Genomic DNA, 25849 nt, shown 5'->3' with positions numbered 1-25849 from the left:
TAAGCAGCATCAGTTTCCAGAGGAATATAAGGAATGGCTCGCAAAGCTGCTGAGAGGCATTTTTTTACAGCTTGTGCTTTTCAAGAGTTCCACAGATAAAACTTTAACTTGCTGACCAAATGTTGAGGTTCACTTTCATATAGGACCTAGGGGGAAAGTTAATAGTCGGTCATGTTATGTGACCTTTTCAGAATTTACATAAGTGCATACCAGGAACTTCCCAGCTGTGTGTAGAACCTTCCAATATGTGTGGTTGTAGGGTGGTTAGGTCCCCTCAGATTGGGAAACTGATGGAGGTATGGGGATGGAACCAGGAGAGGACAGGAATCTTAGTGGGGTACAATGTAGTAATATAGAGTCTACCCCAGAGGTGGGATCCAGCAGGTTCTCACAGGTTCCCGAGAGTAGGTTACTAATTATTTGTGTGTGCCGAGAGGGGGTTACTAATTGGTGATTTTGCCACGTGATTTTTGCCTTAGTCTCAGCAGTAGCGCGCAGAACTTGAAGCAGTCTAGCAGGAGGTGCACCGGCGTGCGTGGCAGCCTGCGCCTGCGTGCATTCGTTTCCCACCCAAGGACCGGCGCAGCGGCTGCGTCCTTGCCACAGCCCCGCCCAGGAATGCCCTGCCCCCGGAATGCCCGGCCACGCCCCCGTCATGCCCCGCCCAGCCCCATTGGCGCTACGCCACAGTTTGAATCCCACCACCATGGGAACCTGTTACTAAAATTTTTGGATCCCACCACTGGTCTACCCTCCAAAGCATCTGTTTCTCCAGGCGAACTGATTTCTGGAGTCTGGAGATTAATTGTAATCCTGGGGGATCCCAAAGTCCCACCAGGATGCTGACATCCGTCTTTGGTTGTCATATTGCCTGAACCAGGACAGTGCACTTCGGCATAAGCAAACTGACCACTGGATTTTTCAGGGTTCTGGTTCATATGTACTGAAGCTATATGCAAATGCCAAAAAAAGTGAAATGTCCCTATTTGGACCAGTGGTGGGATTCAGCAGGTTCACACTACTTCGGCAGAACCGGTTGTTAAAATGGGGCTTGTAAACAACCAGTTGTATCCCAGCACTGATTTGGACCCAGGCGAGTGATGCTTGGGTCGTCTGCCCCCTCTTGCCCCCCCTAGTTACTCCATTGCTGTCAGTTCTACCTACCTCTCAAGATGTAAGCCGCCTTGAGTCTCCTTAAAGGAGAGAAACGAATTGTATAAATCCAAACTCTCCTCCTTCCTCTTCATTGGTGAGTAAAGGGAAAGAGAATAGTACTGGGCTATTCCTGCATCAAGGTTGGCTTTCTTGCAACAGTGCTGTTTGTGGGAGGATCTATACGACATTAATGGTTCTCTGTCCTCTTTCTGTGTTTCCCTCCTGCTTTGTTGCAGTCTTTCCCAACCCTAGTATGGCATAATATTTTTGAAAAGATCACTGTAGCACTATAATAATGGCCCTTTCCCCACTTACCTTAAGTCGCGTGCTACTCTCCTCAAGTAGCGCGGGGTCCCCGGCACTCCCCACTACAGGGGCGGTGACAATGCAGCCGCCCCAACGCTGCCGATCTTGTGCCCACTCAGCGCGTGGCATCCCTGGCGCTTCTCGAAACAGCGCCTTTTGATGCAGAGTGTGGGGTTGTGGGGATGCCCGGGCACGCACCAGAGATGGCGCATGCTGAGAGTAGTGCGCAGCAAAGGGCAGAAAAGGTAAGTGGGGAAACGCCCAATGATCTATTGCCACCATATAGTAGTTATGATGTAGCAACCAATTCCCGCTTTTTAAAAAGTCCTTCTTTTAAAAAGGCACTTTTAAAAAAGGGAAGAAAGGGTGTTGGGGTGCGAGAGGCTGAAACAAGGAAAATGGGAGAGAATCTGCTATGTCCATTCTCGATACCCCCATGCCACTGCAAACACCTCTACATTTACAACAAGAGTTACACAGATAATAACTTCTATGTGGAAGCAGCCCATGGTTGCTCCCGGAATGGGATGGGAAAGGCTAGGGTTGCCAAACTCCAGGTGGAGCCTGGAGATCTCCTGGAATTACAGTTGGAATTACAGAGTTTTTGACTACAGTACTGCAGTTTACAGCTCTGTGCCACAGGGCTTGCTAAGTAGAAATAATTCTGCAGTGCGTGTGATGTGCACGGCCGGTTGTTTCAGACTCTGCCCCTGGGTTGCCCAGGGGGCTCTCTTTAATTGAAAAGCAACATTTTTTCACAGCAGCCAAACGTTCAGTAAATACATAGATTGCAAAATGAAGAATTTCATTCTGGCCACCCTTCCAGCGTTTCTTTCACGTGCCAAGGTCTATAATTAGATTTCTTTGTGGGGGGAGGGGAGTGTCTGTCTTTCTTTTATATTATTTTGTGTATGCGTGAGGGAATACAATTTATAAGGTAATAAAGCTAGCTCTTCTTTATTGCACTGACTAGAAATCAAGTCACAAATGGTAGTTTTTCCTCAGGTCTGCCCCAGAGAGTGCTGAGGTGATAGAATGGACGCTACTATTTTAGAATTCAGGGGTGGGATTAAATGTTTTAGAGCTCTTCCATGTTAGTAATTCTCTACTGCAGCACTATAAAGGGCTAGAGCCAGCAAGTCTTTTAATTTGCAGGGTGTAATTACATGGGGAGCAACAGATTTGTAATGTGACCCCCCCCCCCAACTGAAGTGGTATATTCCATTCTGCTATCTCAGAATTCTGTCACCTCATTCTGCCGCATTTGTAGCCCAGGAAAGGGAACATTTTATCTTTCTGGGAGCTACTTAATTTTCCCCCAAAGAGGCTCAGGAGCTACCAGTCACAAAATGGGGGCGCAGTGGGTGGAGTTAGTCACAAAATGGCGCTTTGTCCCAGAATTACAGCATTTCAGAATAGAAAAAAAAAACTTTCCTTTGAGCAAACTGCTCATACACCAAATTGTAACTTGCCCTCTGAGGATGTTACACAGCGAGCGTACAGCCTGCCTGTGCGTGTGTACTTTATTTTAATTTACAAAATGTATTTGAAAGCGGCAAAGTTGTTCCACTTTTCAAATGAAACCAGGGACCAGTACATGGATAAATGTGTTTGTTTTTTTAGCTGTATAATGCATTGACTAACGTTAGAATTACTCAGTGCATGTATAAAACATAGGATTGCCAGCTCTATGTTGAGAAATACCTGGACGTTTGGGTGGTGGAGCTGAGGAGAATGGGGTTTGGAGAGGGGAGTGTAATGGGGTAGGGCCATGGTGGCGAACCTTTGGCACTCCAGATGTTATGGACTACAATTCCCATCAGCCCCTGCCAGCATGGCCATGCTGGCAGGGGCTGATAAAGGCCAGCAATCCATTATCTGAGTGTCTCGTGCTCCCACCACCTGAAGTAGGAGATGTAATGCCATAGAGTCCACCTTTCAAAATGACCAGTTTTTCCAGGTGAACTGGTCTCTGTCTCTTGGAGATGAGTTGTAATAGTGGAGATCTCTAGCCACCACCTGTAGAGTAGAAATCCTAATAAAGAACAGTCAAGTGTACACTGTACGCAAGTTGTACTATGTATGGCGTGTATGTGTATTCATTGTGACCTGTCACCAGGGCTCTTGTTTTCCCTGGAAGAAGCATATAGCATCTTTGATGGGAGGGTAGGGGTGTCAGTAGTACATTCAGTTCCTTTCCAGAGCAAGATTGTACGTGTGCTCACATAAAGAAGAGATGCTGTTGTTTTCCCGAAGCAAAGATTTGTGCATATGCCCTCTTTGCATTAATGGGCCTTTCCCCACTCTCTTCCATCTCCCCTATGCCGCGCGCTGCTCTCAGCGCGCGTCATCCCAGGCACGTGCCCGGGCGTCCCCACGACTCTGCGCTCTGCGCGGGGTCATCAAAAGCGCCTTAAGAAGAGCACCTGGGGATGCCACACTGAGGGGAGACACGACAGTGGCAGCGTGAAGCTGACTGCATTGTCGCCCGCTGTTGTGGGGAGTGCGGGGGGACCCAGCTACTCTCCTCAAGTAGCCCCGTAATTTAGGTAAGTGGGGAAAGGCCCAATGAAAAAGAGGAGAAAAGATGTCGCAGTACCTTTAAAGAGCAGGATAGGAAAGGAAAACTCCTTTAAATTGCTTGGAACCTGTTTACTCCTTCAGAGTGACTTTCTACCAACCCGTCACAGCTCATATGCACCACGCCAGCTGTGGTATCACAAGGCTGAGGCCTGGCTTTTAAAGCATATCATTGATTTTGCCCTAGTTCAAATTAAACCCAGATTAATTTTTCCATAGGTTACACTTTATTCATTACTTCATCTCTGGTTCATTGTGCTTGTGTCTGTTTGGTGATATTTAAGTCCTGCCTTTCTAGAACATTCTGCGTGTTCTTTGTAGAGATCAAGATGTGACCCGCATTTTTTAAAAAGCAATTTTTCATTTCAACGTATTTGGCAGCTCTGTAATTATAAAGATGCATGTGATGCTTTACTTAGAATATGGTTTCCCTCATCAGGGATCCATTGCTTGAGTTTTTCCTTATTTTATTAATCTTTATTGAAGAAAGATGTAGTCTGCTCATAAAGGATAAGGATGATATTCTGCAGAGCAGGTCTTAAAGGTGTTTTGTATTAATTTAGTATTAAACAGGATTATTTAGCTATGTGGATTAAAGCTGGGATGATACACACATGCCTGTTTGCAGAAATATCTGCATCAAATTTGTTTGCCCTGAAAAATATCCTTTAGATGTCCAATATCTTCTTGTGTAACTACTTGTGTAATGATCCCACAATATAAAATAGATTTGTGTTGCATCAACTGTAGTGTCCATGTATTAATTAATGTCCGGTCACCTCTCTTAAAAATACACGGATGCTGTGAATAAAAAGGGGCTAGGCCAGCCATTTTGTTAACAGTTGCAAACTATGCATGCGTTTGCTTCTTTACAAATGATGTGTTCTGCCCTTGGGTAGAGCCAGCATGGTGTTGTGGTTAAAAGCAGGTGGGCTTTAATCTGGAGAACTGGGTTTGATTCCCCACTCCTCCACACGAGTGGTGGGCTCCTATCTAGTGAACAGATTTGTTTCCGTATTCCTACATTCCTGCCACTCATCCTTGGGCTAGTCACAGTTCATTCAGAACTCTCTCAGCCCCGCCTACCTCTCAAGGTGTCTGTTGTGGGCAGTGACGAAGGGAGCGGGAACTGCACCCTGCCCATGTGCACCCTCCCCACCCCCGACACCCCTCCCCTCCCCACGTGACTGCAATGGCGCCACCCTGGACAAGCCATCTCAGATGTCCCAATTGCCATTATGCACCTGGTTGTGGGGAAAGGAGTTTGTAAGCCACCATAAGTCTCCTTTCAGGAGAGAAAGGTAGGGCATAAATCCAAACCCATCTTCATCTCTCCAGTCTCTCTTGCTACGTAGGCAAAATTGTACGTAGGAAGCAATTTGGTCACATTTGTGCACATTTGTGAGGTCATTGCTCATTCTTATGGGGTTTGCTCAGAAGGACTTTTTGAAAAATTGTGGATGTTGTTTGTGACAGGAGGACCACAAGTGGTAGAAATGTAAAGTGATTCTGTAGCCTGCTCTTGTTCCTTCTAGCCAGGAGAAACAAAGGTTGGATACAGAATCAGATTTTCACTCCTGTGTGCCAAGTTTGGTATTTACTTGCATATGGTGGGTAAACCCCAATCTTTGGCCCCAATCCTCCACCCTTGAGAAACAGAGGAACAGGAGAAAAATGTCTGGAAAAGTCCTCCACAGTGACACTGTAGGAATTTCCCCATCCTCCATGGGGAACAATACAGCTATTTGTGGAAATCTCTAGAACATCACTCAAGTTATCTTCAGCCCAAACTCCATCCTTCTGAAATAATGCCCTCAAAACCTCTCAGTGTTCGCTGCAGGCAGTGCGGGCAGCATTAGGTCTTTCTTTCTCACAGTGGGCTGCTGTCTGCCCCTTTTGTTCAGAAAGCCAGAGGCAGAGGCATTTCAGCATGCAGGGGTTTCACATACACAATATCTAGAGTAGCACTCAACATCACATTGTGAATATTTATGACCCTGCTAAGCAGGGAGCATAAAAACTTCCCATTTGAAACACTGTTTTGCTCAGTTCTTGCTTCTGGCTAGGAGCAGTGGCTAAGAGCAGGTGCGCTCTGATCTGGAGGAACCGGGTCTGATTCCCCGCTCTGCTGCTTGAGTTTTGGAGGCTTATCTGGGGAATTCAGATTAGCCTGTACACTCCCACACACGCCAGCTGGGTCACCTTGGTCTAGTCACAGCTCTGCGGAGCTCTCTCAGCCCCACCCACCTCACAGGGTGTTTGTTGTGAGTGGGGAAGGGCAAGGAGATTGTAAACCCCTTTGAGTCTCCTGCAGGAGAGAAAGGGGGGATATAAATCCAAACTCTTCTTCTCTTCTTCTTCTTTTTCTCTTAGCCATGATAACTCAGGAGCAACATTTCATGTAAGCTGCGTGTGTGTGGAGCTGCATGGCCACTGTATTACTGCTGTGCAGATAAGTGGCTGCCCAGCAGGGGAGAACTTTCCTAGATGGCTCAGTAATGTTCAATGTTTTCGGATTGCTGCGTTGAGTGCTGCTCAGAAATAAATCTCATTTTCCCCCATTAACTTAGATTTGCTTCCAAATAAGTGTGCGTTGGATTGCAGTCTTAGTGTACAAATCAGTGACTTCCCTCAGTCTCCCTGAATGCATACAGTGTTGATCAAAGCAAATTTTGTCTCCTCTTTCAGTTAAATTAATGATTAAAACATAGTTACAAATTTTCCATGTTGGTTCAGGAAATTAATGAATTTCACTGTGGAAAGCTATTTTGTGGGAAACTAAATCTACCTTCCCCCTTCCCCTGGTGATTTAAATCCATCCACTCTAGTTGACTTGAGACATGTTTACTGAAAAGTCTAGTTATCGCTACTCTGAGAGCCAGCATAGTATAGTGGTTAAGAGTGAAGGATTCTAATCTGGAGAACTGTGTTTGATCCCACACTGCTTCACGTGAAGCCTGATAAGTGACCTTGGACCAGTCACAGTTCTCTTAGAACTCTCTCAGCCCCACCTACCTCACAAGGTGTCTGTTGTGTGTGTGAAGGGGGAGGCGATTGCAATTCTCTTCGCAACTTCTTACGGTAGAGAAAAATGGGGCAAAGAAACCGACTCTTCTTCTTTTTCTGTATATTCCACCTTAATAGTGTCCTTGTTTTTATTTTAGGCTACGGTCAAACTGGTCCAAAGTTTCAACGAGCAGGCTATGACTCTGTTGCAGCTGCTGTTTCCGGACTCTTGCATATCACAGGGCCTGAGGTATACTACTGCAAATTTTGTGGGGTCCACCCTTTCTCATTTAAAACCTTGCTGTGGCGCATGATTACACAGTGCAGGGCAGGAGGCAGCCTATATGATGGTTTGGAGATAGAGAAGGATGAGCTAAAATAACAGCATTTGGCAAGGATAATTTTGGCATGCTGTCATGACACAGTGCAGTTCTGTGCAAAGTGATTTCAGTGGGTTTAGACTGGAGTAATTCTGCATAGGACTGCAATATAAACATTTGAAATCACTTGTCGTCAGGGTACGGGAGAGGAGAGGGCATGGTTGAAATGACAGTAGTCCAATCACTGAATAATGAGCTGGAGTTGAGTGGAAGTGGGTGAGACAAAGAAAATCAACAGAAACATTACACATTACGGGGAAAGCTGTGTGTACTGGTTAAGAGCAAGTGGACTCTAATCTAGAGAACTGGGTTTGATTCCTCACTCCTCCCCATAAGCGGTGGACTATTATCTGGTGAACTAGATTTGTTTCTCCACTCCTACATTCCTGCCGGGTGATTTTGGACTAGTCACAGTTCTTCAGAATTCTTTCAGCCCCACCTACCTCACAAGATGTCTGTTATGGGGAGAGGAAAGGAAAAGCGTTTGTAAGCTGCCTTGAATCTCCTACAGTAGCGAAAACCAAACTCTTTTTCTTCTTCCAGAAAAAGGTTGAGGTAAAAGTGATCCCAAAAGGACCAGCCAGTGTGACAGCAGAAACCCTCAATGAAAACTAAAGATTCCGAAATGTATGTGGAAATCAGCAGATAAACCAAAGTAGTAGAAGCTGGAAAAAAAACCCCACCATGTGGAAAAGACCATTGACTAGTCAAAAAGGAGTTAAAGAAGTTGTATTCTGATTCCTCCAGCTTCCCTTTTCATAAGTAAATGGGAGATTATCTTGGGGCCTTCCCCCACTTACCTTAATCCCCGTGCTACTCTCCTCAAGTAGCGCGGGGTCCCTAACACTCCCCCATGACAGAGGCGTGACAAGCGTGGCACGCCCGGCATGCCGCTCTCTGCCCCAGCCCCCCTCCAGCAGCGCCTTGAGCATTGCCGCTGAGCCAGCTAAGGAGAAGCATGTGCCTTTTGGTGACCTTGGCGCAGCGCGAAGTGGGGAATTCGATGGGACTGCTCCAGAGGCCCACGTGCTAAGAAGGAATTGCCCATGCCCAGCGCCAGAGGCAGCCCTTGGCCTGTGACATAGAGGAAATCCTCAAAGAGTGGGAAAGCCAGCACAGAAACCCTATTAGAATCCCCCATTTTCTGGTAGGAGGAGCCCTGAATGGCAGTGGAGCAGCAAGCGTTTTATGCTTGCTTTAGTTCTGCTGATTTCAACAGAACTAAAATGTGTATAAGAGGAGTCATACTATCCTCTGTGTGCTGTTCCTCCTATCCTCCCGGTAATGATGCAGGGACTTCTGGAGCCATTTTTCAATTCTCAGCACCTGGAGGATGCCACTGAACCCAGTTCTGCTTCCTCTGCATCACCAGCTGTGTTTCTTGCTCTGGGTTGTGTGTCAAGTATTGGCATTGACTCTGTGTCCAGCTGTGGGCCTCTGCAGGTAGGCAACCCTCGACAGCAACCCAACTTGAAAGTATTTGTACAGTGACTAGCCCTTCTTTTTTCCCTGCATCTCATTGTTTAGAAATGTAGTTCATGCATATATGGAGATGATTACTGATGATCTACGTTTAACAAAGGCATGTGGCATTCTAAACAGTGTTTATAAAAGAATAGAGAAGATAGTTCATTCTATATGCTGGAAACCCATCTAATCATACGTAATTTTGACGCCGTTTAGAAAAAAAATGTAAAAACATTACTATGAAATTATGTATCTTGTGCTTTTTGTACATCTTGAAGCTGAGAGGTTTTCCACTGAAAAAATGTAATACAATTTTCTGTGTGTATGCCACACGTAATCTTGCTAGCGCAGGGAACTTTTTAAGAGGGTAAAAATCTTGAGCAACTCTGAATGCAAAACAACTAGAACTGATCCCTATTGAATTGGATGAGACTTCTAGGTGAAGTGCAGATGATGCTGCATCTGGAATTACCATTTGGTTATCAAGCTTCTCTGCAAAGCTTTGATCTTGGGCCAAAAAAAATTGGATAAAGATTAAAGTCCAAGTCTAAAATGCATGAAGAAGAAAAATGGTGGCACACTGAGACTGCAATGAATCCAGAAGAGAAAATTACTAACAGTTTCCAAGTCTTCTTCTTTTAAGGTTACCTTTCTTGCGCTTTTTATTGTTAGTGGTACTAGGAGGTTATTAACTTAGGAGTGTATTACCCTATAGTAATCACAGTATGAATAACTAATAGGTTGCAACGTTCATCATTTCTTTTTAAGATGATTAGTCTTGTTTAATAATGAAGATGACCACATTACTGCTGCAGATGCCTCTGTTTGGTACCTGGCCATTTAAGAACAGCTCACAGGAATACGACTTGAATGATACCATATACTTGAAGTAGTAATAAGTCCTCCAGTCTCAACAATCATGACTTCCCATGTTGCACTAGTTTTCCTTTCCATGTGTGTTGTTGGCTAGCAAACAGGGCTGGGATTGAGATGAAACTGGCTTTTAAATCTGACTTCCTGAATGATGACTCGAGTGTAAGACAGGGAAGCAAAGTGCAGATTACCTTATCCACAAAATCATTTTGCTCAACGTGCTTCTTATCAACTATCTGAATGAAACCCTAAGTATGTGTAAAGCATTGTGTAAGCATTGACTTACTTTCAGTCTTTGTTACTCTTCTTTCTACCCCCCCTTTTTACCTCCTCTATCTACTTCAATTTTTAAAATTTAGATTGAGTTTCATGGCATCTATTGAAACTGAATGGACTGGTCTCTCTTGTTTATTACATGGACTTAAATGTGCCTTAGTGCTGTATAAACAAGTGTGTACGTGTGTATATGTGCACTAATCCAATCTAATCTAATATGTGCCCTTTTTGGAATTTGGCTATTATTAATAGCTGCTCAGACAACAAAATTCTCTTATGCACATCCCAATCGTGCTTTCTGCTAGGGTGTGAGTGTGTGTCCCTTGGTTTTTAAAAATTAAATAGACATTTTCCCCCCTATTATATGGATCTATAGTCCTATTATGCCATTATACATATATATATATATATATATATATATATATTATGCCATTATGCCTATTATGCCATTATACAAATATATATATATAGTTGGAGATGAGCTTGTAGGTGCTGTAAATGGAGTTTGATGACTGAAAACAAAGTGGTTATTTTCTAATGGGCTGGGAAAGGGGGCTATTGTTCTTGTCTAATTTGGTATTTTAAAAACGATATTTCAGTAAATAATTAATAGGAAAAATGTGGTATCAATTGAACAAAAAATAAAGTGAGAGCAATTTCAGAGGGAGCAGTAAATCTGAATGTTCTATAGGGTTGTCACCTATAGGGTTGTATAGGGTTGTCACAGGCTTTCACGGCCGGACTCAACTGGTTGTTGTGGGCTTTCCAGGCTGTGTGACCATAATCTGGTAGATCTTGTTCCTGATGTTTCCCCTGCATCTGTGACTGGCATCTTCAGAAGTGTGAACACACTTGTCTCTGTGATACACCTCTGAAGATGCCAGCCACAGATGGAGGCGAAACATTAGGAACAAGATCTACCAGACCACGGTCACACAGCCCGAAAAGCCCACAACAGTGGTGGCGAACCTTTGGCACTCCAGATGTTATGGACTACAATTCCCATCAGCCCCTGCCAGCATGGCCAATTGGACATGCTGGCAGGGAACTGATAGTATCAGTCCAAGTACCAAAGTCGCCACCATAACCTAACAACCAGTTTTATAGAGTTGTTAACCATCAGGTGGGGTCTGGAGATCTCCAGAAATTACAGCTGATCTCCACATGATAGAGATCAGTTTCCCTGGGGAAGATGACTATTCTGGAAGATGGACTTCACAGCATTATACCCCACTGAAGCCCCTCCTGTCCCCAAACCCCATCTTTCCTATGCTCTACCCCCATATCTCCAGGAATTTCCCAATCCAGTGTTGGCCACCCTGTGCTCAGGAGATGCGCAAGCTGTCCTCCTATTTGGACTTTGAACACTTACTGGATGTGGGAGATGCAAAAAAAAATGTGCCAGATGTATAATAAACATGTGGAGAGATTTAATTATTTATTTGTTCACCCTCCCTCAGAACTTATTCTGGCAATTCTGATCACTACAGTTATGACTGAGGCCACTGTTTGTACTCCTAGATGATTCAAGGTACAATGTAGTCCTTTTCAATTCTTGATATCATGGCAGTGTCTGACATGGTATTAGTAAGATTTTATTACAGTGAGCAGTAAAGAGTACTGAAACGATAGACAGCATTGAAATGTCGATTCTTCTTTCCTCTCTTGTTTGCATCTTTTAGGGCGGTGAGCCAGTTAGACCTGGAGTAGCTATGACTGATCTTGCTACAGGCCTTTATGTGTATGGAGCAATAATGGCTGCACTTCTTCAGAGCCATAAAACAGGGAAGGGGATGCATGTGGACTGCAATTTGCTGTCCTCTCAGGTAAGGGCTTACTTAGCTGTTTGGATCTTAATGCAGAGGACTGAAATAACATAAGCAGTGGTGGAATCCAAAAATTTTAGTAGCAGGTTCCCATGGTGGTGGGATTCAAACAGTAGCGTAGCACCAATGGGCTGGGCGGGGCACGACGGGGGCGTGGCCGGGCATTCTGGGGGCGGGGCATTCCTGGGCGGGGCTGTGGCAAGGACACAGCAACTGCGCCGGTCCTTGGGCGGGAAACGAATGCACGCAGGCGCAGGCTGCCATGCACGCCGGTGCACCTCCTGCTAGACTGCTTCAAGTTCTGCGCGCTACTGCTGAGAGGAGGGGCATAACTAAGGCAAAAATCACGTGGCAAAATCACCAATTAGTAACCCCCTCTCGGCACACACAAATAATTAGTAACCTACTCTCGGGAGCCTGTGAGAACCTGCTGGATCCCACCTCTGAACATAAGCAAAGTCAAACTCAGTGAAGGCAATTCCCCTGCCCCCCTTCTCCCACCACAGGCTTCCGCATCCCCCTCAAATTGTGTTTCTTTGGGTCAGTAGATCCCAAGGAACAGTATGCAGTGCAAAGTGGAGCCTGTAGTGAGAAGGGAAATCAGCAGAAACTGCCCTGCTTGCTCCACATATAGAAATGCTGCTCTGCCACTGCTATTGCCCCAACAGTATTGCAATTGTCTACTTTGGAACATGCCGTGAAATTCACCCAAGATAAAGAGTTTGCATTTGTCTGCAGGGGGGGTTAATTAAAAAGATACAAAAAGAAAAAAATAAGAACATTTTAGCCTCTCCTATGCATCAATCAACCACATATTTACATTGTGTGAAAGTATTGCAGGCATTTCATATATATATTTTGAAAGTTTTGAAACCCATGCTCTATCAGAATGCTAACTGATGGGATTTTTAGTCTCACCAAGCTTGGTGTTCCACCAATGTGTTCTCTCCCTCCTCTCCTTGTGAGCCTAGAGTGATTAAACTTTTCTGATCTGTGACATTCAAATGCAAGTGCACGAGCAAAGTGGAGTTTGTTTCCTCCTCAGAAACTGGGATGCTTTTCAGGAGCTTAGTCATTAATTTGCTCTTGCCACACTCTGATAGATTCTGCACAGGCCAAACATGACGGGTATAGGACAGTGGTGGCGAACCTTTGGCACTCCAGATGTTATGGACTTCAATTCCCATCAGCCCTGGTGGGAATTGTAGTCCATAACATCTGGAGTGCCAAAGGTTCGCCACCACGGGTATAGGACATTATGTAAATGGGTGGGACATTACGTAAATGGGAACCTTCTCTCAGGTCCCGTTCCCAAAACAAGTTTGGCCTGTTCTATTCCCCTCAACCTGGGATTTTCAAAAATCTCAAACCAGCAATCGTTTTGCACAGCCCTGCGTTGGAGGCACTAATGCGTGAACACAACAAACAGGAGATGCTTTATTTCCCTCCCTTCCACCCTTCCACCCTTTCACTTTAAGTTCTATGCTGTCCACTTTCAGGGATAATCTGCCCACCTGCCATTCTGTGCAGGTCACCCAGCAGGCAGATTGTCTGAGTGCCTGACAGGGTACAAAATCACCCAAGCACATTTTCTCCCCTGACAGTGTGTACGATTAGGCTGACCAGCCGTCCCGCTTTTGGCGGGACCATCACGCCTTTGGACAATTTGTCCCGCGTCCCGCGGGTTCTACAAATTGTCCCGATTTTTGGGAGGCTGCTGCACTGCCTTGGGGGCGCAAGGCAGTGCGGCAGCCTCCCGTGCGCCCGGCCGCAGGAGCGCACAGGCTTCTGGGGCTTGCTGTTTGCTGCCCTGTCACAGGGTGGCAAACGGCAAGCCCAAGAAGCCCGTGCACTTTTGCGGCCACGCATGTGCGCGCGGCCGCTTCCCCGTCCCGCATCACAAAGGTGACCATCTGGTCACCTTATGTATGATCAATCCACAGCATCATTTTCATTATTGCCTGGCCATTACGGGAAGGGCAGGGAAGGGAGTTGCTGCCCGGGAAGGGCAGGAGGAAGCCCCTGGCATCCGCCCTAGTAAGGGCGGATGGGGGTCCTCCCAGCCAGGCCCTTGAGGGCATGTGCGGCGTCACCAGGGAGAGGCCGGCCAGTGCCTACAAAAGACCAGCCTGGCCTTTGTGCTGACCATGTTCTCTGGCCAGCCCGGCCTTTGTTGTTGTTGTTGGAAAGGGGAAGGTATGGCATGAACAGTCTGTTCAGACTAAGGAGTCAAGTAGAGTGTGTATCTCGCATGGCTTTCCCCATTGCCTCTAGTTGTTCAGGAGACTGAGGAGGTAGTCCTGCCCTATCACTGTTGGTTTGTGAAAAACAGATTTTAAGGGAACCAAAGTGGTTGGGAGAAAAAGAGAAGCCCAAGATGATGGCCTGTTAAAATAATTGAGCTACTATGAGCCTACAGCAGTGATAGCGAACCTTTTCAAGACCGAGTGCCCAAATTGCAACCCAAAACCCACTTATTTATCACAAAGTGCCAACATGGCAATTTAACCTGAATACTGAGGTTTTAGTTTAGAAAAAACGGTTGGCTCCGAGGCGTGAGTTACTCAAAGCTAGGTGGTAGTTGGTGGATTTGCTTTGAAGCAACCGTGCAACTCTTCCAATGGGTGACTCATGACCCTAGGAGGGTTTACTAAGAAGCAAGCCCCATTGCTAGCAACCGAGCTTACTGCCAGGTAAAGGATCATGCTTTAGTTCTTCGCATGAAAATCAGAGGGGTTTAACAGCGCTTAACAGGGTTACCTACACTGCTTCCCCAAAACTAGGTCTTAGGTTTAATGCTAATAATCGAGCCCAGCAGCCCAGGCCAGCCTAGATGTGTGTGTGTGTGGGGGGGGGGCACTTTGTTTGTGCGTGCCCACAGAGAAGCCTCTGAGTGCCACCTCTGGCACCCATGCCATAGGTTTGCCACCACTGGCCTACAGAGATAGAACAGGGTAAAACAAATCAAATAGAATAATCTCACTTTCTCTGGAATGTTCTTCTGAATGTATTCAGTGGATATAGTAACAATCCTTTCAGAGGGTAACCATGTTAGTTGGCATCAGAACAGCCATGTTCACGTCTAGAAGCACCTTAGAGACCAAGAAAAATTTTGGGGTATAAGCTTTTGAGAGTCAAAGCTCCCTTCATCAGATATTCGGTTGAAGTCTGAAAGTTTTAGTATTTTAAGATTTACCAGAGTTCCATGTGAGATCCTTACAGCCACTTTATTTCATGTCGGGGGTTTTTGTGTGTGTATTTTCTTAACATTAATAGCTAACTATAAGTATGTAAAAGTGAATGGCAATCTTGCTGTTTGAAGATTTGTCTAGAGTAAGGTGTAAACTGCTTGCTAATTTTAACTGCCTTTTGCAGAGGTAATAAATTCTTATTTCAGCTTTCAAAAATATCTGTACAAGCCACTAGTCTGTAAGAGATTTTGGGTTTATGTGGATTTAGTAAATCAAAACATGGCTGAATGGTAGCTAATTACTAAGGGTCAATACCTTATCTACAAAAAAGAATGAAATCAAGATCCTTTTTAGAAAAAGGTCCATCCTAAATGAATAGTTATGGGTTTTCAAGGGGCACCGACATTTCATGGTCTCTTGACTATGAACTTTTACCCTTTGACTTAAAGTTCCTTTGAAACCTTTTGCTTGTACTTGATTTAGGATAGTCAGTTCCAGTCCTTTTAGCGTCAGCATCTAAACAATAATCTTTAGATGATGGTAAATAAGAAGGAAGCGGTTTCTGGACTTGTTTCCAATTATAAACTGATCGATGTCTTCTGTTGTGGCCTGAAAATATCTCTTGGAAGTTTTTACATCAGTCCTGCGTTTGATTATAACCAGTTGAGGAACCAATGAACTAAAAAAAAAAAAAAAAAAAAAAGGTCCACGCTATCCTAAACTCCTGCAACAAATTAGTTTGTCTTCGTCTGACATTAAGCAAGAAACGTTATGTTTCCATAAAGTACAATTCATGTTCTGAGGCAGCGTATATTGGACTACCAGTAGCTAGAGGGCAATTACTTCTTGCCTGGCTTCTGGAGGTAACTAGTTGAACACAATGGAAAATAAGATTGTAAGACAAGGCTCTTGTTATGATCTCAGCAATTTTGTCTTTAAGGTGCCACAGGACTCTTTGAAATTCTGGCCACCCCTATGAGATTGTAATCGTATTGTGCATTTTCTCAACTGTACACATAGAAGGTTCCGGCATTCATCCACACTTCTGACTTTATATGCCCTGTAAATGCTTACTTTATAATTTTACATAAGCCTTTATTGGCATAGACAGAAAAAGTTACATAAATCAGGAACAATTGCATGGGTACATGATAGATAAAAAGCCCCACGGGGAGCACAACAAATACGATCTACTGGGAACTCTCAACTATCTCCGCAATGAAATTGGCGATCTCTTCACAAAGACCGGGGTCCGAGTTGTTTAACAGTAGAGATAACCTAATCAGATCAGGCAGCCCAGATTGAAAGAAAAAGTGTAGGTTGGTATATTTAGATCTGATGTTATCAAATCTGGTGCAGTGCAAGAGTTGGTGAGTCAGGGTTTCAACCACATTAAGTTTGCAACTGCATAACCTTGCGGATTTATCTAAATTGCTGAACCTACCCTTTAATAGGGCAGAGGGCATAAAGTTAAAACGCGCAATGGTAAGGGCTCTCCTTGCACGTGGGTTCACTTTATAATTTTCAAGCAGCAGATTTCTCCATTCACCTTATGCTACAGGCAAGCTGCCTTTTAAAATTCAGGTGAATGTTGCAAGACGTTTGTAGTGTAGTATGGGATTTCCAAGAGAAAAAAATCAAAAAGTACTGGGCATGCACAGGCCCTTGATACACACAAGGAACTCTTGAGATTTTAGTCCGTGGTTAATATCGTTTGTGTTACATGATTGCTGCTAAGCCTCTTCTTTGCTTCTAATTATTGAATCTAAACAAGTTTACATTATTAAAATATATGTAATATCTTCTTTTGGTTATACAGTAACCCTGGGGAATTCTGGCAGTTTACAGTACATTTATTACCCTTACTAAGAATTTTATTGGTATATATTAGAACTGTCAGTTGGCAAAAGATATTTTATCCAATTAGAAATCTATCCTGCAAGCAATTAATCAGTGTTTCAGTTTGTGTGTGGGTATATATACTTATATATGGTATATGGTATAGAACCCCCAAATGTGATAGCTTTTCTTGTTGTAATAAAAAGTAAAACAAACAAAACTCTCTGCAGTTTTACCACGAAGTTATAAACAAATATATTTTTCTTAAACATTTCTCCCCTTAGCCTTTGGCCTTTTTTCTTTTCCACTAAACATTTCTTCTTTTACATTGAAAAACTCTGTGGTCCACAAAGGGAACATACAGCATATGTGCAAACATGCACAACTGTGTGTGCATTCTAGTCCTTTTACTTGTCTTTCTGCATATTTATGCAGATATATGGGTCTTTGCAGATGAACCTTTGGGTTGGATCTTACCGCCTATTCTGCTGTTGCAACAGATAGGAAGAGTTTCTGTTGACACTCCCACCACTCAAAGGCTTCAGGCTACAGTAAATATTGTGAACAAACACGTGAACAAACATCATGCAGAACAGGGGGCTGCAATGAGGAGGAGAATTGAATGAGATAATCCCTTTTCCTTCTTGTGCTAGGGCAGGGGTAGGGAACCTGCGGCTCGAGAGCCGCATGCGGCTCTTTTGCCCTTGTACTGTGGCTCCACGAGCCGAGCCGCCGGCCCTATCCTTGTCCTGCAGGGCGGGCACACCAACTGCGAGAGGCTTCTGCTCTCACCCGCCCCATTGGAGCGGGGTGGGCGCTTTCCCAGCGGCCGGCGAGGCCGAGCCACCGGCTTCATCCTTGCCCGCCCTGCAGGCAGCAGGGCAGGCACATCCATGTGCTTCTCAGAATGAGCGGAGTAAAAGGTTAAAAAAACCCAATATATACAGTGTTATCTTTATTTTAAATGTCAAAAATTATTTGCGGCTCCAAGTGTTTTCTTTTCCCGTGGAAAACGGGTCCAAATGGCTCTTTGAGTATTAAAGGTTCCCTACCCCTGTGCTAGGGGAACAGCTGTACAATACAATCCATTCTCTCCTGAATCCCTTCAAAACTCAGTTCTCTCTTCTTTCTCCCATTCACATATGCAAAAGTATGCTTAAAAAAATAACAGCAAGACATGACTTCTGGCTACATGATTCATTCGGGCAATCCTTTGAAACAACAACAAAATTAGTCCAATAGGATCAAATGTAAAGTTATTAGTTTATATTTTGCAGCGTTTGGAGCATTTTGCCGAAAGAAATCCAGGGAATTCCAAGAAATATTATTCAATTATATCTTTTCAGCTGAAAAATGCCTTGGCAAGGAAAAAAATTAAGGCTTGAAAGGAGCATGACAACCATTTTTGTTTTTGTTGCTGATAATGTGAGGCTTTGGCAAAAGAGATGTCACTGAAAAATGCCATGGATATATTTTGACTTTAGATGCACAGACAGTTAATATTTATTCAGTTATCTCCCAAATCGAATTGAATCTTAGATGACACTTTTCTTTGAACAGTGCTATCTTTGACATCTGTACGGTTGAGCCCTGTATTTGTTCTGAAGACAACACAAAGTACTCAAAGGAATATGAAATAGGAGTTGAACAGTGGGTGTTCATCAATGCTGCAAAGATGTAAAACTGAATTTCTCACTTTTAAAAAAGCATGTTCCATTTCATACATTTCACTTGCCTCCAGAGATAAGTTTTGTGTTACCCCACAGCTCAACAGGAGAAAAACTCCTCCATAATAGGTTACTTTCAAGTGCCTTTTAAGCTATAAAACTACTTTTTGTTCATTCAGCGAATACAATGTAGGACTGCCTTGAATGTCTTGTACTTCCTTGATCTCTCTTCCTGTATGCCTATGGTGTGAAGCAAGACTTTGTAGCACCATACTGTGGCGCAGACAGTTGAAAGCAGATTTGTCTTTAGAAAGTCTTCTGAAATATTTCTCTTAAAAGGTGTTTAGGTTAAAGCGAAGGTTCATTGGTCTTTGGTGATGTGTAACTATTGGAAGACGTTGCCAGATTAATGGAAACAATCTGAATTTCTGCGCTGATAAAGACACATGCTATGGAAATGCTGACACAAGTTTTTCTTAAGTTCATCACTGATCTAGAGCATGAAAACCTTCATGCTTCTTTATCTTGGTTTTAATCTGAAAGTCTTCTTTGGTACCACCTAGATATTATTCAGTTTCTTTTAGACTGTAGTTATAAGCCATTCCCTGGGAGATGGCGATATTGGTATAGGTACTTCCTATATGATTTATAAACACCTATTCTTAGCTGTCAGTTTCCCCATTCAGACAATAACTCACTTGAAGGGTTCAAGGATTTTATTGAAGACATGAGAGAGACAGAAGAAGACAGTTTTGGTGAAAAGGCGCCAAAGCAGTTGATAATATGTTGTAGCAAATCCCCAACCTCACATGTGACCCAAGACAGTTAGAAAAGTCCAGCCTGAAGGCCCGTCCCAGCCGCCGAGCTCCAAGACCAGGGAAACAGATAAAGCAGCACCTGCAAATGTGAAAGCAGTCCCCAACAATTCTCACCTCCTAGCAATGGCATCCTGACAATAGCCAAATACAGATGTTGCTGCAGCCACTAGACCAGAATTCTAACCATCTGTAAGCAGTTTTTCGCAGCAATCTTGCAGTGTTGTTTGAATTAGCTGCATACCAGCAAGAGAATGTAACACACAAGACAGAAGATCTAAGTTAAACATTCTAAATTTAACCCCAGTGTCACATTATTAAGAGTGGCACCCCGAGTTTTTGACATGATCCAAGAATATCATACAATAAAAATGATTCATGTCCTCTTTGTGCAATTGAAACAATATTGTAGAACTCTGGTCAGTAACTAGAAGAACAAGAATAGTTTGGATTTATACCCCACTTTTCTTAACTGTAAGGAGTCTCAAAGTGGCTTACAAACTCATTCCCTTCCTCTCCTCACAACAGACACCTTGTGAGGTCGGTAGGCTGAGAGAGTTCTGAGAGAACTGTGACATTCAAGAAATGTGGGCCAGTGAGACTCAATGAGGGGAATCCTGTCTCTTCCACACAAATACCCCTCACTTTCTCACTGGGCCTGCCATGGCTCCTGGGTTCTGGTACAACTTTACCTTTGGGGGTCCAGTTTAGCTGCTGCCTGACCCATCCATGGTTCTCAGGTTCCAGTACAGGTGTCACAGGTCTCAAGTTCTACCACAGCCACCACCTGTGTGGTTTCTGAGTTGCTGAAACAACAGTTGCCCAGAAGATAGGAACATTCTCTGCATTTGTGCAGAGAATGATCTTTTATGTTTGGGAGGATTTTAATCCCCTCAATTTTTTTAAGGTATCAGATTTTTCTGCAAACCTGGAGGGTTTACAAGGAGGAAAAAAATTAGCATTGGTGTGGCCCAGTTTGTAGATTTAGATATCCACAGAAGGGAGCAACATGTGACTATTAGATAGATGCTTATATGTCTTTGTGCTGTCAAGTGTGGTTGTCAGGCTGGAAGCAAAAAAAAAAAGTTGGTTGGAGCCCACCAGCTTTTCTGCTAGTGAAAAATTTGGGGTGGGGGGAGTTTTCTTCCAAAGGCAGTTGTAACAGACCATGCAGCAGTGGGCACTCTCCATTGTTCAGGTGAAACTGAAGATATTGGGGGTGAGTGGCTGTTGTTGGAGGGAGGGTAGGGTCCAATAGATGGCCAGGACCTTTAAAAGGGGCCACCGAGACTCATGCAGGTGTGTGAATGGATGGAAAGCTCCAGAGAGGGCAAATCAAGGAGGGAAGAGAAAGGACCGTGGGCCAGATGGAAGAGGACTGTGCAAGCGTATTAGATTAGAAAAGGGCGTTGGACTTTGGGGCAAGGACTCAAGAGAAACTGAAAGACTTTCCAGGGACTTTGAGAAGAAGGAAGCAATTACTGAAGGCCTGTGCGTGTAAATTCTGGGAAAGCGCAGAGGTCTAGGGGATCCCCAGATTGCTGTATCTGAGACAAATCTAGAGGATATACAAGGATGCAGGGGAGGGAACTGAAAATCCCTCACCATGAAAGACTGCATCTGCAAGATGAAAAGTCAAGAAACAGTTGATCACGTCCTACATCATTGCTCCCTGTACAGCACGGCTACGATTGGGTTGCTTGAACCTTTAGTTCTGGGTAGCAGTGAACTTACTGAGCAAGAAAAGACTGTATTTCTTTGAAATAATGAAGTCACAGGTGTTCTCGAACAGACAGCGAAATTGCTTTGCTCTGGAATCCTTAAACGGTCTTAATTTTATATTATCAGCACTATGGTTATTTTAATGTCGACTGTTTTATACCTGTTGTGCTCAAGTCTTTTTTTTTTAATAACCTTGTTTAAACTTATATGCCAATAAAGGTTCCATATTGATTGACTGTATCTATTTGTCTGGGCAGTTAGTGAGGAACTAGGGAGGGAATTCCTGGTTTGCAGACTAGGACCCCAGATCTGAGACTACTCAGTCTGTTAACAGCTATGTTAAGAATTGCATGTACAAAACAGTGTGGAATGGGAGCTTTAGTATGGAGGGGAATTGGATGAAGCTGAGTGGAAAAGCTGGCTGGATCTAATCCTTGGCCCCTTCCGCACACGCAAAATAATGCGTTTTCAAACCACTTTCACAACTGTTTGCAAGTGGATTTTGCTATTCTGCACAGCTTCAAAGAGCACTGAAAGCAGTTTGGAAGTGCATTATTTTGCATGTGCGGAATGAGCCCTTGTTATTTCAAGTGAGCACAGGAAGGAGCACGAGGCAGTCTTTGGTCATGGAGTCAATAACAAGAAAATAGCCTATGTAATATTATTCACAACTTGTTTTTCACACTTTTGTTTTGGAACTGGTGTGGTTTACATATCTATTAAGTTGATGGGATCAATCTGGTTACTGTAATTTTGCTTTTTAGAACCTCTTGGAAAGCTATCCCTCTTTTCCGTTCAGTCTTCCCTTAGGCAATTCATATCCTCTTACCTTGGCTGATTTTTGGTTTCAGCCAAGAGGAGTTTTATATTGTGTGAAGCTGTACTTTCATATTGCCCTAGTATTACCGGATATATAAAACTGAGTGTGCTGCTTGGTTATCTTTTGTGATCACACACAAAAGAATTCAAATGTGTGTGTTCTGTTCACTGTATTGAGAAAGTTAGGAAAATGTAGACAGATGTGATAATACATATTTACAGGAGGTAGCTCTGTCTTCACCAGTGAATGAATGCTGAGATTGTATCTTTGGGGAACATCTGTTTTGATGTCTGAAGGCCACCCTTGTGGGGTTTTTGCTTGAAACAGAAATAAAACATGCCTCGTAGGCTTTAAAGAAAACAGCACTACCTGCAGACTAAATAACGTTTGGAAATGAGATGTGTTATTTTGTCTTCTCTCTTGAAAGCATTTGGATATACTGATGAGCTTCAGTGCTGTCTTTCGGCTCTATGGCAGGAGGCAGCTAGCAGCTAGAGGAGTGGCCTTGAATCAAGTCACGAGGAACACATATGCTAAAGAGCAAGAAGACTTATTTTCACATCTGTTTTTTGCATAGAAAATAAAAGGCTTAGGTCCTTTCCGCACGGGCCTTTTACAGCACCCTAGGGATGGCAAAAATGCCGTCCCTAGGGAGCTGTTCGCATGGGGGGCGCAGCTGCATTGCAGCCGCACCGCCCTCAATCCCCCCCAGCGGCGCGAAGCCGCTGTTTCCAAACCTTGCTACCCGAGCGAGGTTTTCTGGAAACAGCGGCTTCTAGCCGCTGCCGTGTGAACAGCAGCAGCTGGAAGGCGCCATCCCCCCCCTTTTCCGATCGACTTACCTTCCCTGCAGCCTTCCAGCGCATCGCCGAGGCCTGGGGACACACGCCCCCGCCCTGCGACTCCAGAGCGGTCGCGCAGGGCAGGGGTGTGTGTCCCCTGGCCTCAGCGATGCGCTGGAAGGTCGCAGGGAAGGAAAGTCAATCAGGCGACGGCGCAGTGCTGCGCCGTCTTCCCTGTTTTTACTGGGACCATTCGTGCGAAGGGCCCCGGGGGGATGTCGCCGTGGTATACGCCGACACACACCCCAGCATGGCCGTGCGGAAGCAGCCTTAGATTCAGTAGCATCAGACTAAATTCTTGGGGGATCCACTCTGCCCTGGAAACTGGCTGGATGACCTTGAGCCATTCACACACCTCCTCAGCCTGACTTACCTCACAAGTTATTGTGAAGATAAAATGGAGGAGAGAGAGATAAGCCATTTTTGGGTCTTCATTGAGAAGAAAGGTGAGGCATAAATGAAGTAAATAAATCAGTAGATAACTTCCCTACTTGTCAGTTTTTATTTATCACACACAGCAATGAAGTTCAAACTGCTTTGTCTTATCTTCAAGGAAAGCTTTGCTCCATCAGTCTACTTTCCAGTTAATTCGTGCTTGTTTGCCTAAGAAATGACAGATGCTAAAAGAGAATTCTGGTGCAATTTAGAGTTTTTAATAATAACAGCAAGCCTTTATTGGCATACAAAACAGGACAAAATTTCAAAGTAAAACAAGATTAGAGTTTATTCTGAATTTACCGGGGGGATGGAGGGGGGGGGGGCTTCAGGGGGCTATCTGTTGACTGACATGCGATAAGGGTACCCTGAAATATTTTAATGTAGCTGCATTTGGCAGTGGTAACAGTCCTATTGATAGTTACCCCAGTTTAAATCCATTGATTTCAGTTTAACTTAGACTGGAATAACTCGGCATAGGATTGCATTATGAGTTTGATAATGTTGGAGTTGGCTGTCTTTAGGGGAGCTTATTTGTCCCTGATTGCATTTTGCAGGGCACAGTTTTAAAATCACAGTTTTAGAATAATATAAACATATGTTTCATTATACTTTCAAGGAAGCAACATGTCCCACCTTGCTAGAAATGTATATCGCTACACCTGTTCCCATTAAGCTTAGGAACAGGTGCGAATGCTTCAGACTGAGCTGTAGTTGAGCATGATAATATGTACAGTCGGGTTTTCTCAGCATTGTAGGTGGCAAGCAGCAGACACAATAGAGCAATTAAGGAATACAGACTTGTATTTGCGGATGATTCTGTGCATCACAGAACTAGCTGAAAAGGATTTTTTAAAGTAATTTTTAGTCTTAAATATAAGGGCCAGGTAGCCAGATACGGAGATTAATAATACTATTATTATAGCCTAGACTGATTACTTCCTTAATACGGAATTTTTGGTTCAAATTAAGTGTTTGAAGAGATGGATTTCAGCTCTTGACATTTAAGCATTTAACTGAGTTTTCAGCACTTTATTTAGGTCTTCGGCTAAATAAACAAAATATTAATAATGTACACAATGTTTAAGTTAATAGCCATGGAAGATCAAACATGTTACAACTGTGCTCTTTGTGGTCAATTTAACAAAATTATCTAAATGCAACTGTAACATCCCCCCACCCCCCAAACCTTCTTATCTTCTTCTGGCAGGGAACAACACATTGACTTGTCCTGTCAGTTTTTCCCATCTTTTCTCATTCAGGGAGGTGTTTCAGAAAATGGTAGTGTTTGGTTGAAAGCACTTCCCCTGAGCCCTGTAACACACACAGAAGGTGAAGGATGCCCATTGACTTTATTCCTTTCCACGCACACCCTTATGTCTGTGCGTCATCAAGTTACATCTGACCTATAGCTACCCTGTAGGGTTTTCAAGGCAAGAGACGTTCAGAGGTGGTTTACCATTGTCTACGTTGGCATCAGGACCCTGGTATCCATTGAAGGTTGCCCATGCAAATACTAACTAAGGCCAAACCTGATTAGCTTCTGAGATTTCATGAGATCAAGCTAGCCTGAAACTATCCAGGTTAGTGTAAGGTACTTTTAGGGGCAAAATATTTTGTAATTTTTTTCTTGGGAGAAAACATATCCTCAGAAGTGCAAGATCTGTGAGAGTTTCACAAATCTAAAAAACCTTGAATGAGTCTGCACGTTACTAAAAAAAAATGTTATGAACCAAGTGAAACTGGGCATGTTCCCTGAAAGACTTCAGTATTCCCTGAGATACTTTAAAAATGCCTGAAAGGCAAGTGAATGAGCAAGCAGAGACTTCTAGTGAGCTCCTAGGGATCTAGACAGATCAGTCCAGCTGTTGCCCAAGAAGAAACCCAGGCTCGATCTGGAAGCATTTATAGTCAGGCTAATATGTCACGTGGATGGAATGGAGCCGTGCCCGGGAGGAGAATACCGTTCCTGTTTTCTCTTCTCTGCATGGCTTGCCCAAGAGGTTCGAACCCTAGCTTGTCCTTCAAACACAACATCTGATGGTGACTCCAGTGAAAGGCATGTTAACAATAATTCTTTTATAGAGGCTTGTTGGAAGTGCTTGTGCTTTTCTTTCTCTATGACACAATTTATTGAGCTCTGCATTTGCTGAATCCTGGTTTTGCTTTTTGCATGTTCCCTGAGACAACAATTAATGCTTTTTGACCAGAATCTGGAGCATAGGTGCGATTTTGAATTTAAAATGCTGATTGAGTGTGTGTTGGAAATCAGTAGAACACTAACGCTTGTCTTAATGGGCATTTTCATATTCCTGCAGGTCGCTTGTCTTACTTACATAGCAAGCAATTTTCTAAATTGCCAAATAGAACCAAAACGATGGGGCACGGCTCATGCCAGTATCGTTCCTTACCAGGTAAGTAAATAGGAATCTTTCTGCGTCTCTCTTTTCTAATGCTGTGCATTTTAAAATAATGTCTACATGAAGAAATATCTTGCTTTCCAGGACCTACACCATTCTACAATCCTTTATTGTCCTATTAGAAAAAAGATTCTGTTCTCTTTCTTTGTTTTTGAACTTTGCCTATATATTTATACACTGCAGACTAGTGATAAGAAATAGCATTTGAATGGATCAAAGAAGTTAGCTG

At 43.8% G+C, this 25849-nt stretch overlaps 1 protein-coding gene across 1 annotated transcript in view; it reads left to right on the top strand.

Annotated features, from left to right (window-relative positions):
* The window catches only part of SUGCT (succinyl-CoA:glutarate-CoA transferase), a 366990-nt gene that overhangs the window by 34829 nt on the left and 306312 nt on the right, over positions 1-25849 (top strand). The window contains exons 7-9 of the mRNA XM_048511745.1: positions 7206-7297; positions 11726-11869; positions 25519-25614. Coding sequence (XP_048367702.1) covers positions 7206-7297; positions 11726-11869; positions 25519-25614 — 332 coding nt within the window. The remainder of the gene's footprint in view (positions 1-7205; positions 7298-11725; positions 11870-25518; positions 25615-25849) is intronic.

Source organism: Sphaerodactylus townsendi, linkage group LG11, assembly GCF_021028975.2.
Source record: "Sphaerodactylus townsendi isolate TG3544 linkage group LG11, MPM_Stown_v2.3, whole genome shotgun sequence".
Lineage (NCBI taxonomy): Eukaryota > Metazoa > Chordata > Lepidosauria > Squamata > Sphaerodactylidae > Sphaerodactylus > Sphaerodactylus townsendi.
This window is presented reverse-complemented; position numbering and strand designations above follow the sequence as displayed.